At 39.6% G+C, this 17937-nt stretch overlaps 1 protein-coding gene across 3 annotated transcripts in view; it reads right to left on the bottom strand.

Moving 5' to 3' along the window:
- CNTNAP4 (contactin associated protein family member 4) overlaps window positions 1–17937 on the bottom strand; it is a 250253-nt gene that overhangs the window by 105538 nt on the left and 126778 nt on the right. For all 3 annotated transcript variants that reach the window (XM_042969646.1, XM_042969647.1, XM_042969648.1), the window contains exons 4-5: window positions 15979–16126; window positions 152–355 (exon numbers count right to left, since the gene is read on the bottom strand). In XM_042969646.1, coding sequence (XP_042825580.1) covers window positions 152–355; window positions 15979–16126 — 352 coding nt within the window. The remainder of the gene's footprint in view (window positions 1–151; window positions 356–15978; window positions 16127–17937) is intronic.

The raw sequence follows: 17937 nt of genomic DNA, 5'->3' as shown, positions 1-17937 counted from the left end.
TTATACCTAAGTATGATACTGGTGTACATATAAGCCCCTGAATCTGGAAATAAGGCACCTTAATTGTTATACGATAAGCTATAAAAGCATAAAGTTACTGAAGTGATATCTAAGTGGCCAGACTGTCAAACACTTCGCCAAATAGATTTACCTGAATTAATAAGTAAAAAGAGTTTTCCTCTTCGTAAGTCCAACGTGATATGATCTCCATTTTGCCCTTCCCGGTGGAGCAGAATTCCATCACTCTGCATAGTTTTAAATTTCAAAGAAATAACATCCTTTATTGGGCTCAGGGAGTTTTGATCAAATCTATAGACAAGGGAACTTTTTCCATCAAGATCAACCACTTCTGATCCTAAAGACAAAGACATTAAAAGTCATTCTAAAGGATAAATATACTTTTTATTAAAGCATTTTAAATGCGCATATATGTACATATGAATGTACATATATATACACACATATATATACATACACATATATACATATATAAAGCATTGTGCATACACACATGCACGTATAGTTAAGTTCCAAGCCAATCATGAGGGAAAATAAAAGCTCGTGTCTAATTCCCTCGTGATGCCTGGGATTGATTCCATTTTAGTCTTTGCTAACCTATTTACAAAATCATTATCTAGAAATACATCTCAAAATGTATTCCTAATTTTCTATTATTGAAAGCTATTTCTTTTCATTCAATGAAAAAATAAAATCAAGAAAAAGGTTACGATCAATATCCACACAACCACTTTGCATATTTCACCATCAGTATTTTTAATCATGTTCCTGAAGTGCTGAAGGCAAACGGTGTTTAGCTCCTGAAAAAATGGTTTTGATATCTCAAAAATTCTCTCACACATGCTATAGATAAAAGATCTGCATAAAAATTTAAACACATCCATCAGACTCATCAAATGCCATCTCAAGTATATATTAACCTGACCTTTGTGCTTTGTTTTATTATTTTTGTGGCTAAGTAATAGTATTTAAGAGCAATGCTATCTTCTGTCTTCTAAAGAGCATAACTGGAAAGATAGTCACTTAATGATATTATAAGGGCTTTTCTGCTGCATTTGTGTCAAAACTGTGACACTGACATGTTTTTTCAGCTTTCTGACAGTGTCTTATCTACTCATTGTCAAGATCACTTTTATTCAGTTCATCTGAAAAAAGATGTCATGTTATACCAGTAACATAACAGCATATCTGTCAAAATCAGTTGCACCCAAACAACAGACACAAAATAGAACTGATAATACTCAGAAAGCCGAGCAGGGTTTTCTACGTTTCGCAAGTCAAAGATTTTTTTTAAGGCAATTACCTTTGCGAGTACATTTATGTAATAAATGAAGAAGTTAGGGAAACCCAATGAAGCTATTTTTCAACCGGTTAGCTGACTTTTCCCAGTCAATGAAATGACATTAAAGTTTACTCGTCTTGTTTCATTTGACAAAATTATTACAGCTACTTGTATGCCCAAATATACATTTCATTCAGATTATCCATCATATTTAATGTGAACCATTTATATTCACCACCACCCCCAACTTTTTTCAACTATTTTATGCAGCTATCTTTTGAAAAATCAGAGGTTTGATTTTTCCACATCTTGTTAATGTGCTTATAAAGAATTCATTCACCAAATGCACATGAATAAACATTGCATTCTGTAGAAAGAATAATGTTAACTGAACAATTATTCCTTGTTATATAGCTGAATGAATGTGCATGGTAAAAACATAACTCTGTGTCAAATACAAATAATGTGTTCTATGATTATTGGATTACAATAAATTAAGAAAAATTCCAATAAGACAGACTTTAAATGCTGATACATTTGGAGCAATGCAGTTATCTCTGAGTTAATGTATTGCTTAAAGGCAACCATCATAATAATGATTTTACTTTAGATAAAGTCTATTTTTGGAATAAGCTACCAAGAGAATTTTTTTTCCAATAAAGGTTTAGCCTGTGTTACTTTACCCCACTATTTCTTTCTTTCTCTTCTTCGCTATTATTATTATCACATTATAATGGTCATAATCATCCTTCATGGCACCTAAAGCTTTTGTGCCTTGTATATTTCCATCAGCAACAAAGGAAAGTGAAAAATGTGTCAGACAATTGATGTCTAAAGCAATGGTATACTGCTTCATCTCTTAAAACGAAGCCACTTGCCATTTTCTCTCATTCTTACCTATTATCTTCTTACTCCATGGATATTAACTAAGAAATCTGAGACATTCAGAAACAATAAGTATCTATTCAGCAAATCGTTTGTGAGACCCTGTGATGGATGCTGAGATCGAGAGAGTAATCAACACCAGCAAAGCCCCCTGCCCTCATGGAGCTGACATTCCATGAAGGTGGACACTGCTCAGCAAGAGAACAACCAAGACAGACTGATCAAGGTCAACAGAAGACTGGCTCTTTAGTTAAGGTAGTTGGGGAAACTCACCTCTCTGATCTAGAAACCTCACTACTAACCTTTCTACTCCTCACAGTCTTCAAGTCCTACACGTGTCCCCATAAGCTCTTAGAATTACTCTTAGGACATTTAATTCCCAAAGACCTAGACGTTCTCCCAATACTTTCTCTCCTCTACCGTCATGAAAAGAAATACAGAAACAGTCAGTAACTCAGCTCTCAGAGGAGGAAGAGGAGTGGGGCTTGCTTTGAAAATGGGTCTATAAGTGAGAAAGTAGTTTAAGTAGGGAAATCAACAAACTTGCTGCCACACCATCATGGACTTCAGTGTGTGTATGAACAATATCTTCAGGGAAGAAAAGCTAAATATAATTCAGAATGTGAGTACAATGTTAGTATACGATAACTTCAACTTAAATGTGTGCAATATGTGTACAAGAATAATCATAAAAGAAAAAACTCAGGATGACTCCTAACAGTATTACTTTAGATAGAAAACTTACTTATAATGGGTCTAATATAAGTCACTGTTATAAAAAGCAATTTACACAACATATCTGAAATACAAGCAGCATACACTTTTAAGCAATAATCACAAAACTCTGTGCTGTGGCACATACAGTTAATGATATAAAAATCTAGAACTATATGAAAAAGAATCTTGAGAAAGACAGAGAGAGAGAGAGAGAGAGAGAGAGAGAGAGAGAAAGAGGGAGAGAGAGACACAGAGAGAATTAATTTGAATTCATTATGAGAATCTATCTCTCCAAGGATGCTGGTGGGAGAGATAGGTTTGTAGTCTCTCCTGAAAATGGTCTTACCCACTGTTAAGAAAAACTGGAAAAACTGGATATAACCCAAAGCAATAATTTCACTTCCTTTCAATGTCATATTGGACCATTTTCTCACAAGTCCATCTAAAGATTATTTAATTCTAGGTGAATTAATAAAGGTTTCATTTTACTATTTATTATGGGTTAGAGCCAGACTGTGCTCAGTTACATGCTAATTTGTAAATTTTTTTCCCAGTGGAAATACAAATGACTTCTGTGTGATAGAAAATAAAAGCTTTTGGTTTTAGTGCCCTGTTCGACATTAACCATTTATGTACCCAACCTAGTGATAGTAATCCAACATACTTTCCAGGATTCCTATCTACACTCAGTCTCTTGCATCTTCTTTCAACTAGCTTTACCATATTTCTGCTTCCTTCTTTAATTAATCTTTCATATGTATTTATTCTGTATTTGGATGAAAGTCATGTTTATTTGTTTGTTTTTGAAATTTTTACTTTCAACATTACTAACCTTTTTTTAAAAATTTTTTTTCCACGTTTTTTTATTTATTTTTGGGATAGAGAGAGACAGAGCATGAACGGGGGAGGGGCAGAGAGAGAGGGAGACACAGAATCGGAAACAGGCTCCAGGCTCCGAGCCATCAGCCCAGAGCCTGACGCGGGGCTCGAACTCACGGACCGCGAGATCGTGACCTGGCTGAAGTCGGACGCTTAACCGACTGCGCCACCCAGGCGCCCCAACTAACCTTTAAAGTTCAACTTGGGCTTCACATCATTGGCTGGGGAAGCAACATTTCACGTCTGAGCCGTCACCAGTAACATTCAAGGTGAATTTATTTTTGCTATTCCACAAAGGACACTACCAATGCAAATACATTCTCACAAAAGAAAAGTTCAGATGATTCATAACAATATTTACTTATATTGAAACTAACCTATGAAAGATATAATGAATGCATGCCATTCATGAAAGTAATCTAACTCTGTATTTATTTGTTTAGAAACACTAAATTAAGCATCCAAGTAATAATCATGTTTCAGTTAACAGAATCACACTTATGCCCATCTTTTGCCAAACACTTTCAGAAAACGAATCTTTTATACCCGGTTGAAATGTATAAATAGGAAAAACAGAGGTATTAGACAATTGGCTGTAATACAAATTAGAAATCAGAAGTTAACAAAATTTATAACAGCCAAAGACCCACAGTCCAACGATGTAGGAGGAGACGTGTTACTTGACTGAAAGAATTATTTTTCTAATTGTAAATCTGTTCATTAGTAGGCTTGTCACTCAGGTTATATTTTAATGATTAGATTGCCATCAATATTAATATTGTGACCCTGTCACATCCTGTTCACCAGAGGGAGGGCATAAACTCTAATTTTCTAGTAATAAGTTGCAAATTGTTCTGACACATTTATCCTCCTCAGGCTAGCCCCCTTCTGAGACATTTTTGATAGTTTTTTTTATTACAGGGTAGCCCAGGAGTTAGGATAACTAGTCGCCGTGGATTTGCACCTTCACCCTCCCTTGGGCAACTGTATGAGTCTCCTGTTATTGATGTAACAAATGACCACAAACTCAGTCACATGAAACGACACAAACTTACCATCTTCTAGTCTGGGAATTCAAAAAGTCCTAAAATCAAGGGGTTGGCAGGAGCTGCTTTCCTTCGGAAGTCTCTGGAAGATGATCCCTTTTTCCCCCTTTTCCAGCTTGGAGAGACCATCTGCATTCCCCGGTTCACGACTTCTCTTCATGGGCAAGGCTAGCATCATAGCATCTTCAAATCCCCCACTTTGTTTCTCAGTTACATCTCCTTCTCTGACTGATCCTCTCACCTCCCTCTTGTAAAGAACCTTGTAATTCCATCGGGTCCAACTAGATAATCCAGGCTACTTTCCCTGCCTCAACGACCTTAGTTTAATCACAACTGTAAGTGCCTATGTCCCATAATGTAACATAGTAACAGGTCACAGGGCATTACTCCCTCTGTGGCACAAGTTTTTCCACCCCTTTGTCCCTTTCCTATCTGTCACATGGGAATAACAATAGTATATTCTTCACAGGATTGTTGCACAAATGTCTATCTGCATAATTTTTGGAAGAATTGCTGGTGCAGAATTAAAAGTCAATAAACATTAACTACTGCTATTACTTATTGTTAGAACACTGGGCAGGGAAAGAGGTACAGCAAAAATAGTTTAACACATACATTCGGTGTATTTAAAACTGAACTCTTTAAAAAATAATGAATTTCTGAAGAGCACGAGGAATGCTCCATTATCAATGTCACTGCCGGGTTATGCAGCAAGAATGATTTTGAGCCATCTGTGGGTTCTGTGGCTTTTTCTCTGTCTGTCAGCTAATGCTTGAGCTGACTCACTATGGCAATTGTCGGTGACCTGAATCCTCCTTAGTGAATACCTCCATCTCAAATCTTCTCATTTATAGCAGGCATCAAGGAAAGAAGAGACTCACAAAGACTGTAGGCCCTACTCTCATATCAGTTCTCCCCGTGACCCCAGGAAAGAGGTACAGTCTGCTTTATTTGCATGATTCAGAAATACAATCTCCCATGGAACGAAGAGATTTCCAATAAAAATATTCAAATTTCTTTCAGGGAGCTGTGTCAGAAGTGGTATTGCTGAAGTGCCTACTTGCGCCCCTTTCTGCAAGCACGTATCTATGGAGAGCTCCCTGTGAACAGGGGAAGACACAGCAATGCATAAATACAAAGCACATTTTTGTTCAAGGAGCTTCCATTGTAATGGGAAAGACACACATCCCTGAGATGTGATTTTTCAGGCCAGTGCTTAGAGCTTTGCTGCTGCGTCAGGGCTGGGTCTGAATGATTTCTAACATGTGCAGGAGGAACTGATCCACTCAGCCTGTGAGAAGGATGTCAACTAAATTGCAGATTTACCTATGCGAGCAGCAAATTGTTCTTCTACCTGGGCATATGACACATGCAGATACACCCCTCAGTGTAACATCTTCCACTTGACCCGGTATCCTTCCCTCACACCTACATCCTACCCCTGCTCCAAAGTTTGAGGCTTCACAAAATGTGAGAGGTTGCGATTTGAAAAAGCAACACTGTCCCTACCACTCCAAGTGGATTGCTAAGAAAAAAAACATACAGGAGCATGTTTTCTTAAATTGAGCTCCATGGTCTAGCCATGTTAGAATCAACTGAGGAGTATCTTGTGAGGTTTCCAGAAGCATCCAACATCCTGGGTTCTGCTTTATATCCACCAGCTTGGGAGCTCCTAGAGCCACACCCAGGAAAACAGGTTCCTGAGCGACCCCTGAGCAGATGACAGCATCAGGATTATCTGACAAGAAGAACAAGAAGGTTAAAGAAACCTTCTGTCTGAAAATGAGTAACTTCGTTGCATACTGAATTGGACCATGGAAAACGAATATGTTTATCTACACGTAGGTGGTACTTGAAGAAAACTGGACATGGGAGCGGCTTGTCCTTGAAAGATGTTTTGGAGAGAAACTGGCTCTGTGAATTAACTATGAATCATTGCATCACTGATGAGGTCAGTTGGCTAAGAAATGTAAAAGAGAAAAACTGGAAGAGAAAACGCATGAACTGGAACACGAATCCTTGAATAAGAGAAAACTGCCTTTATTAAAGGTCATGAGAGAGTTCCTGAAAAAGACATGACAGCTTTCTATGAATTCTGTGGGAAGCACCCCAAAAATATAAACAGAGAAAAGGGCTCTAAGTGGAGAAAGAACGATCGACCAAACTCTTCTGGGCTAAACAAGAAAGTCAGTCTCCAATACTGATCATACTGCTTCTTTATTTGAAAGTTACTACCTATGAATTTCTAAACACAGGTCCAATTTTGACTTCTAAGAAACATAAATCAGGCTGAGTCACCGTTAAACTATTATATAGTGAAATATTAAAGCAATAGCATGATGTATGGGCACTTGAGATCTGCATTACTGAATTGGGTTTTGAAGAGATGGCGAGGAGAGCCCAAGCACTTGAGAAATCAACAGGAAATGGGCTGGACTATTTTTGCATGGTAGCATAAAAGAACACAGAATGATTTAAGGCACTCTTAAGTTTAAAACAACCAAAATTAATACAATAAAAAGGAAGAAGGTACAGGATCAAGGGCTGCATATAACCACAGGCAAAAGGTGACTTTACTATCATGGTTTTAAATAGACTGAATTAAGGTCAGTGATAACACTCCAGGAGGTTATAGGAACAAACAAGCCCACTGCCACTCAAATATCAATCTAAATGAACATTTTAAATAGATTTGAAGTGGGTAACATCTACTACCTCGAGGACACTTCAGTGTGTCATTGGAGGACATAAGCTGTATTTCTGTTTCTAATATTTGTTTGTAATTTTGTAATGCCACAGAAGTCACATAAACATGGATTCTCAGTTTCCTTATTTGGAATATGTGGAGAAAACTTCCAGTTTCTCATACCACACAAAAAGCTGTGCGTTTCAAATGGAAGTATCAAAATGCCTAATTTATTACATATTTTGTATGCTCTTATCATCACTTTAGTAATAACAAACATTCGACAGCCGACATGTTTACCCCACACTTATGTAATCAACTGCTACTGGAGGAATGTAATAAATCTGTGGTTTCTATACATTTATTCATTTTTCCATTTTCGTCATGGCTAACTGGATGTTTTTCTGAATTCTCTATGTAGCAAATAGTTACTGAGCATCTACTGTGTCCACTCCTACAGTAGGAGCTGATGTTACAACAGTGAACACATTCTGTCCTCATGGATCCCTCAGTCTGAAGGAAAAGAAAGACATCAAGCAACTCACCCCACGTGTACAGATATATTTACAAACTGTTAAGTGGAGCATGAAGGAAAAGGGCAGGTTGCACGGGAGTTTTGAACAGGGAGATTTGAATGAGGTTGTTGACTGGGGACAACATCTTTGAGGAAATGAAACTTAGTCTGAGTAGATGTCCACCTCTGTGAATGTCTAGGATCAGGAAAGGAGGAGGAGGCAGGGAAGGGGAGGGAACAAGTTTGGGGAGGGTACAAGTTTGGGGAGGGGCGAGGAAGGGGGGGAGGGTGAAACCCGGGGAGGGAGGGATGGTGGTGGCAGGAAGGAGATGGAAGAGGTCCATGGATCACCTTGACCCTGTGAAAGCTTGGTTCCAGGTTTTGTTGGGACGGATCTACTTTGGTTTTGTCCTTAGCCCTAGGACATATCAATTGGTCCACAGATTGGTCTTTACTCCTAAAGCAACGCCCTCTGGCTTTTCAGTTAAGAGCCCAACATGTCCCACAATCCCTGTAAATTGGCAAGATTGATTTTTTCCAAAGGTGTTCCTTCCAGCATTAGGCAGATGTAGAAATCTTCAGCCCCTGGATCTCCCATCCCGCTCTCTCCTGAGCTTCTTGGTACCCCATCTTGGGCATTCGCAGGTCATGGATCAGCCGAGGACCGAAGGGGAGTTTTTATGTGGGAGTTGAGGCCCTCCCTCTCTGACCCCCTCCTTTTCCGGATTCTACCCTAAATTTCTAGCCACTCTGGCAACGCTGAACTCTGGACCCTGCCTCCACAGCCCAGTAAACTCTGGCTACTTTTCTGCTTGAGCATTATGATGCCCTGCAACTGGGATGCATTTTTAGGAAAAAATCAGTGAAACGTGGATCTCTCAAAATTTGCTTTCCTTCTCTCAAGATCAACTCTTGTCAAATTTCATCCTGTTTTAAGCTGAACTTCAGAACCCTGAAGGAGGTTTTTTTATGTATATTTTCTATCCAGTGATTCCAGCTGTAGCAAGACAGTCCAATAAAAGCGACTCTTCTGTGACCGGTACTGAAAAGCAAATCATCTGATTGTGAACTTTTATAGTCATTGACTTGGTCTATTAATTTATTTAGGGTTGCAAAGTGGGACTATGCTAATTCCGTTTACTTATTTCCCTCTTTACCTATTACCTGGAATATACCTTTAAAGAGAAATGCCCTGTTATCTTCTATTTGATCTGTACCTTGAAGTACAGACCACATAGGAAAAGTGAGATAAATTCTTGATGTTTCCCTTCATTTACTAGTTTTCAAAATAAGGAGTTGGTTCCTTCACCTCTCTCATAGGTAACCGATTGGATTTTTGTTTTTTAGTATTGTCATGAACCCATTCACTTAAACATACTCAACATGTTGTGGAACTGTAGTTACTATCCTTACTGATGCTACAACATTTCCATTTTTGGTCAGTGAGGGCCTCCTCAGCAGGCTCTGAGTTCTTGTGACATAATCCCAGAGGGTTTTATAGCTGCTTCTTTTTTTTCTGGTATCCTAATAGCTCACCTAATTTTCATCTTAATATAACCCCATTTATCAGCAGATTAAAATCTTAAGACTATCAATTTTTCAAAGAATTAGAATTTATCCTCTTTGATTTTAGGCCCACCAGAATCTATCTTCTTTTTCAAACTCTGGCATAAGCTCGGATTCCTCAGCTACGGTATCAGCTGATAAACAATCTGAGTGCAGGGATTGTATGTAATTCACCTGGATCAAGTTTTTAGCTGTTAACATGGGGGAGCTGCTTCATAAATATGTATTGAGTTCAATTATAACTATTCTTTAGAGTAAATCTAACACATTTACTGCTTTTCATTTCTCCCCCTAACCAGACATGTGGTGTAAGAGATTGGTCCCGAATAGACAGAAAACTCAGAGTCGGTTCAGTGTTAGTAGCTGCACTTCTCAGGCTACTTTCTTGCATTTCCTATTAATGTGTTTTCCAAATTAAAATCTGATAGAAGCAGTTCCAACTTCCAATATTTTTTACACGATAAAAAGCATATTTTTATTAAGTTGGCCTGAGTCTTGTAATTGTTGACCTACTTCCATTGTTAAACAGAATCCATCATTTTCTCTTAATTGGTCTGGATTTAAGCACATAAACACAACACTTTCTATATCCTGTGTAGTTTCTATCCTTCTATGTGTTTGTTGTCTTCCAACCTTCTTAGTTCTCCCGTGGTCTACGTCATATCTTTCACGGCCTGCACGTGCCTCCAGGTTGACGGGAAAAGCCTTCCTGAGGCTCACCAACCCTACCTCCCTATCGTGCACCTATCCAGAAGACTCAGGACAAAGAAGGAATAGCTGACTACAATACAGTACCATGTGTGCATGGTACGACGGGGAGCAGAATGGCTGTTCCAGCAGCAGGTGGAAATGTCCTCTGACCCAAAAGTGAGGTGTCAGAGAAGCTGCCAGAGACAGTGATTTCTATGCTGAGAAAAGGTGCTGAATGAAAGACTCATCTCGGTAGACAAGTGAAGGCTCCACGTGTGGTGATTGCCCTGGGCACTGTGCAAAGATCCCAAGTCTACAAAAATCATGATATCATGGCGTGTGGAAGAAATGGAAAGTGCTCGGTGCGGCCGGGAAGCTGGATGCTCTTCTTCTGTTGAGGATGAGGAAAGGAAGATCCCGGACTGCAAAATGAGGATGTTTACACAAGACTAGAGGGAAGGAACTCCGTATTTATACCGAGGGCAACTGTCACAGCAATTCGTCCACCATTAAAGAACACTATCTCCTGTGGCTTAATGGCCACTTCCCCAAGGACATCTCAGACAGAGCTGCTTTCACTCAGTTTTGTCTCCTTTCTCTGCCTTTGTTTACCATTGTTTACTTTCCTTTGGGACATTCTGTAGACTGTGTTTCTTTACCACGAAACGTTTTCTCTTCTTGTTCTTTCTTCCATGAGTTATTTCCTTACCTACCTCTCTCGTCCAGATCTATAAACATGTTCACGGCTGCTATGGCCAAGGCATCTGAAATTTATACTTTCTCTTTGAACCCATAAAATTTAGCTTCTACTTCTCTCATTACTCAGGAAACAACTTCCAAGTTTTCCGACATAAAAGTAGAACATGCTCTTTGATATGGATTTTCCATTCACTTGATGTACCTTCATAACAAGTTACTGCCCTAACTCACCCGGACAGAGGCTAATAAAATTATGTGTGGCTCTCACAATAGCCACTGTCTCTACAATATTCATCAGAGCAGCTACCTAGAACTTCAGCGGACACACGCATTAGGCACAAGGAGGGGGGTGGCATAAAAATGCACGCTACCTGAAAAACAGCGTTAAAGACCTGCTTTAATGATGATAGAAATGCATTTGTCCTTTTCAAAGACATGAGCAGTTGTCCAAACACAGCACTTCATACTGTTATTATTACCAGAAATTCTGCAAGTGGAAAGTTATGATTTAATAACAATGATATTTATGTAGCTTTCAATTATGTATCTTCAACTCAGAGGGTTTCCTGTTCCAACCTTCCGAATTCCCCAGGCTTGAATTCAGTTAAGTCAACAGTACAATTAATTCTCTCTCCTGTGCCCTTTCAGAGCTCATTCACTCTCCCTTGCCCCTCTCAGCACATGGCACCACTTTCCAGATGCTTGTTCAAATATGATAACTCAGGGACCCTCATGTGCGATCACTGAGATCTCTGAATCCACATCCTCAGTATATTTGAGTCTGATGTGAATCAAGAGAAGCCTCTCTCCTGATTGTTGGTGCTCTGGTCCTTACTGTTACTTGCACACATGAGACCAGAAGCCTCCTGACATGTGTGTGCCCTTATTTTCAGCCTGAATGACTGTTCTCCAATAAAAACCCATCCTCCAAGCAATTCTTGTCTCTGTGTTTGACGAGGGTCCGCCCCTTCCCCTATCTGGACTGTCCTCCCAGCCTCTCAAGTGAAAATAACTGCACTTCAGTTTCAAACCTATTGCTATCAGCGTTCTTACACTTACACTCAATTTCTCAATCATTTTATTCCTCCCAACCTACACTCGTGCTACCATATGTTACACTGAGTTTGTGTAATTTTTATGACATTGCCTCTTCTGACCTCTAGGGGTCAAGCACCTCATGTTTGTTGCCACAAATGGCTCTGTTTTTACAAGTACTCACGCACACCCCCACACCCCGCTTCTCCCTTTCTCTCTCTGAAATTAACAAGCAAGTTGAGAGCCAGCTCCGCAAGGGTCATCACAGATCCCCGCGCCGGAGCTGTTATTCGCGGTGGTGGTCTTGTAGATTACTTTGGCAATGTGTACATGCTTTTTTGGCTTTTATTGTACAGTCAGTACTATAAACTTTGCTTTGCATTTTGTAACTATGTAGTATTTTAGATAATGTCGTGTTTGCGCTTTGTTGTATAAAGCAAAAGGACTGTACTGAATAAACCTAGGATTAGAATACAAAAAAACCCCCAATTATACATAATAATTCCCATTTACTAAGAAATCTACATTATTTTAGAATTTCTCCCTACACCCAATACCTAGTAGAGTTCTCTTTCAGCAAGTGTCAATAAATACTTAAAAGGCGAACACATGTATGATTCATAGAGTTGTCAAGAGCACTGGCTTTGGAAAGTAATGGATGTGAATTTAAATCTTAGATCTCACACAGGCAGTCTGCGTAATGCGGACAAAGTTCTTAATTTCTCTAAAGTTCACTTTCCCCCGGGTCAGGAGACTTGAAGCACCCTGGTATATAGCACTCTTAAGTGAGCAGCTCAGGCAAAGCCCAGAAAAAAGTCACATTAACTTGGTGCCAGCCATGTGGATACAAAGGCTGTGGGTTGCATGCAGGCCTCCGGGCTTTCCCAAGAGGCTCACTTAATTGCCAGCATGTTCAGGAGTCCTGTGACTGGGATCTAGGAGAGAGACCCTGAACCCTCCCCAACACTGCTTGTCCTTTTTTAAAGGGATTGCAGGAGAATGGCCTTGTGTATCTGAAGAAAATCCGGACTGATCTCGGATCTGGGCTACTCTGGGGAGTGGCACACAGAATCTTTCAAGCTGTGTTCTTGTGCAGATAGCACCTGCCGCTCTTCCTTCTGAGGGCAAGGGGGGCTGGTGGTCCCCACTTATTTCTGTACCAGAACTCAGAGCAAGCCACGGGGCTCATGCAGCAGACAATTCTGTTCCTCTCCTCTTACTCCTGCATAAAGTGGTAATATTCATGCCCCTATTTCACCGTGTTATTAGGAGTAACTCAGAAAACGCCTAAAAAGAAAATATCTGATACCTATTAACTATTTAATAAATGATAATTACATAGAATCATGCTTCAGTAAATTCATAGTCTGTGAGGCTGATACTATTAACAGGTGGATAATATAACTGTAACTGAAGAATTAAAATATATTTGATCAAATTCACTCAAGAAGGGACTCACACCCAAACCATTTTGAGGTTCTTTTAGGTTATCTATGATAATACGTTTCCATTGTTTATTAGTTTTTCTCTTATCCAAAATTATACAACAGCCATTTTACACTCAGTCCTGTCATACCATTTTACCATACGTGTTTATGTTTGAATTTCAAATCTTGTTGGCTCTCAGTACCGTTACTTCAACTGCGGGTCAATGAAAACAGGAAGCTGATTAAATGCATGGACAATGTGCTCACTGCAAGAGACAGCAAATGAAGTCACAGGAAAAAGAATGTTCCACAGGGTTGCAGATCAATGAGAGTAGAGGGAGATTTGGGTCATCATGAAGCATATATGGCAGCAAAGAACTCAAAGGACCCTGTTCCTCAGCAGCCCCTTCCTTCCATGGGGACATGATGAGCGGTGCTTTAGTTTTGGAAAAACAGTGTCAGTAGTCCTTTTTCAACGAATGTTGAATTTACATCCCAGATTGAATGTGTACCAAGGGTGTACAACTGGGGAACCTGTTTAATATTTCTAAGACTCTGTTAAATGGGTGATTTTTAGGATGAAATGAGAACGTCTATAAAAACTGTATCTGACACAGAGTAAGGGCTCAAGAACTGTTAGCTATTTTTATACTGTGATAAATAAATACTTAGCAAGGTGGATGCTCTGAGTAAGTAGAGATGCAACTACAAATATAAAGCATCTCAAGTCTGTTTTGCTAAGTATCCAGGGTGCAGCGTGGGCTTTGCTATACTCTACGACCCAAACACAGATAAGACGGACTGTCTGAGTTCTGTGTTTCAGAATTGCAATTTGGGGTGGGATACTTTTTTTAAAGGGTGATTTTATTCCAACGGATCATTGCGAAGGAGGAGGTACCACGTAACAGGAACAGCTAAGCTGAGCTGTTGGAGACAAGAGAGTAAGTGGGTAGATGGTAAGAAGTACGCTTCCCTGGCTCATCTCTGCGAATCAACAGCTGGATGGAGCCTAAGCCTGCACGTGGGTTCTGGAGTCTGGCAGATCCGGCTGCAAATCCCGCGTTGTGACTTCCCATCAGCATGGCTTCAGCAAGTCCTAGTGCCTGAGCTTTTAGCCTCCCCTTTTGCCAAGGTGGGGGGGGGGGGGGAAGTGGCGGGAAGGGGGGGGCGGTGGGAAGGGAATAGTAACCTAATAATATTTACCTGGACTTTTAAAAAAATTATAAACTGTTCATGTAATGCTGTAATAAGCACTCAAGAAAACGCTGCTACTTCTAGAATTTTTCAAAGACTTAGTACTATTAAAATTAGTGTTATTGCTATGATTATGATTGCTGTTGATATTCACACTGTGATCGCTATTCTGTAGGCTCCGATGGGAACAAAAGGCCAGTCAGTTACCTTTGATGGGAGAGAAGGATGCCGGGAACATCACTAACTACTTAAGGAGATGTGCAGTCTGGACAACACAGTTTGTCCGTCTGACACAGTTTCAACAACGTCAACACGTCGCCTGTCCTGTGCACGACCTATCTTGCCTGCATGCAAATGAAGTGAACCGGAACCTAACTGGACTTACATCAAAAAGTGATAAACTACGTGTGACAAAAGCTTTAGTGGCTAAAAAGCTTTAGCTTTTAGCTAAATAGTGATATAGAGGAACTGAACAATCTCAGGCTCTTTTCCGGATTCTTCCGTGTACTAGGCGTGGGACACTGGGCAAATGACTGAATCTCTCCAAACCTCAGACTGCTCATCTGATAATTGTAGATCATGTTAACTAACTCACTGTTCCATAATAAAAGAGCATCTAACAGGATGGTGTGGCTTGAGGTAGGCTATCAATAACTCTTAGGCCCCTGCCCCACAAAAAGATATAATAAAATGCTTCATTAAGAGGAGACTAAGTGAAATCTGTGGTTTCTACCATTTTTTATGTGAAAGTATTTCAAACACATTTTATATTTTAGCAGAGGTCTTTACTTTTTCTATGAATTTATGTTGAGGGCACAGCATATTTATAAGTGAGTTACATGGCATATTATTTTTAGGCTAAAGAGACCAACATTCTTTGGTGCCTAGCGTTTGACTGGTTATACCAAATGGAACACTGTATCTTTTATGAAATTCAGGGTGCCTAAGTGAAACATCATCAGATACAGTCCATGGAGGGGGAAACTCTAATATTTGCAAGTTGGGATCTAGTTAATAATATTAGATTTGGATAAATGGATTCACATATGTCCATTAACAGGTAGCTGTGCGTACCTATCTCCGTAGGGATTGATCTATCTATAAAACGCTTCCATTTCTGATTTAAAATATAACACTAAATACTGAGTCAATATTGCCATGCACGGGCGAGTGCGCACCACACACACACACACACACACACACACACAAGCTTTCCACAAAGATCATTCCTGTTTTTCTATCTCTTTACATAGCTATAAAGTCAATTTTGGTGTGCAGGTTGGCTCTTAAAACATCTCTTTTGATATCTACGTCAGTGTGTTGGGTAAACAAACACTTACTGTATGCACATCCGAACACCTCAATCCGCATTCCAATTCTGCCCCTGGGGTTCCACTCTAAAGGGATGAAGCGCAGAAATCGGGCTTTGATGGAAGGCTGGAGTCTATAGTACACAACACTGTCTGCATTTGCATTTCCTGAAAAGCCCTAAAAGAAAAGGGAAAGAAAGAAATCAATGCATTTGGAGAATATCCATTTTACCCTGTGACCTATAGTGTCCACAAGCAATGTCTGATTTGTTTTTTTACTATAAAAATGGCTGCCTTCTCCAAGAAAATCATTATTACCAGTTACATTGTAATGTCCCTCTTTCACACAGAAGTCACGATTGCTCAAGCTTTTCTTTATAATGAGAGTAGATGAAATTCCACCTTCCCCATTAAGCCAGCTTTCAACATGATACCCTCAATAAACGTTTCTATAAAGTGCAAATTATACTTAAAAGGTATTAACATTGTGAATGGCACAAACAAATTTTGAGAAAATCTTCTCCCCGCGTTAAAAAAGCAGGATCTGATTCAGCAAAGAAGTTGCTTAGTCACTGATGAATGATAAAAGTTAGGAACCTGTTTCCACTGTTTTATTTTACCCTCTTCATAACATAAACAAAAGTATCACCCGTTCAGAACTAAGGAACTACACTCTGAAAACAGGCTGTTCAACCTCACGCACTGCACTGCCGGTACGTCAAAGTGATTTAATAAAAAAAAAAAACAACACAAAAGTGCCTGTATTAAAAAAGAAAAACTGTTAAGGGAAATTAGAAGCAATAACAATTGGGAAGACCTATAATCAGACTTACAGACTCTAGAATCTGAAAGCTGGAAAGACCTTGAGAATGATGCTAAGCTGGCACAAAGTGCAGATGAGGAAATGAAAGGTCAGAAAGGTAGAAAATAACCCTCTGGTATTTGGAAAACTATTGTATGGTAAGACCAAGAGCTACCCTCCTTCCGCAAAACCAGGATGCATCTGCCTACCACGTAGTTCACCTGCAAAAGCCACACACCAGAGCACCTAACATCTAAGCACTTTATTTTTCTCCTCCATGACGAATGGTACGCTTTCATATATGAAAGAGTTAGGGGAAGTGGAAGTTGCTCTCAATAATTTATATTTTTTTTATTTCTTCTTCTCCTCCTCCACTACCCATCCTCCCTTCCTCCTCCTTCTTTTTTTTTCTCCTTTTCCCCTCTTTTGATTTTTTTTTTTCAACTGTAACAATCAGCAAATGTAGGAACAAAATAAGGGATCTATTCACGCTCTTGGTAGGTCTGTTGACCATGACTGACTGGATCAACAAATACGGCCGGCCTCATGTAGACTGCATAAGAAAAAGGCAAACACATTAGGAATACCTATATACAGGGAGCCTGCTCATTTACCTACTTTTCTTTCCATTTCACTAATATCCCTTTAGCAGCATTTACCAAAATATTTTTTAATATGAAATTGATTGTCAAATTGGTTTCCATACAACACCCAGTGCTCATCCCAACAGGTGCCCTCCTCAATGCCCATCACCCACTTTCCCCTCCCTCCCACCCCCCATCAACCCTCAGGTTATTCTCAGCTTTTAAGAGCCTCTTATGATTTGGCCAAAATATTTTCTAATACATTTTTTTTAAAGGCTCAGTGTTTCATAGTCAAATTAATTTGATTTGACTCCCCTTATCAATCGATTCCCTACTTCTTGCTCCCACTCCACCAATATTCCATACACCAGCTCTCAGGCGCACACACCACAGGCACTTCTGTGATGGCACCTCCAAATTCTATCCCAGATCTGGGCACCTCTCTTCCTCTCAGCTATGACCACCCAGTTCAACAAAGAATCATCTCACCAGAATTATCTCAATGACCTCGTCCTCACCTTTTTTGTCCTCCTGTTCCCTGTCACCAACCCCGTATGCAGCCCTAGTCTCTTCCTCTCTGAGAAGTCAAAAACATTTTTAAAG

The sequence above is a fragment of the Panthera tigris genome, chromosome E2 (assembly GCF_018350195.1).
Source record: "Panthera tigris isolate Pti1 chromosome E2, P.tigris_Pti1_mat1.1, whole genome shotgun sequence".
NCBI lineage: Eukaryota > Metazoa > Chordata > Mammalia > Carnivora > Felidae > Panthera > Panthera tigris.
This window is presented reverse-complemented; position numbering and strand designations above follow the sequence as displayed.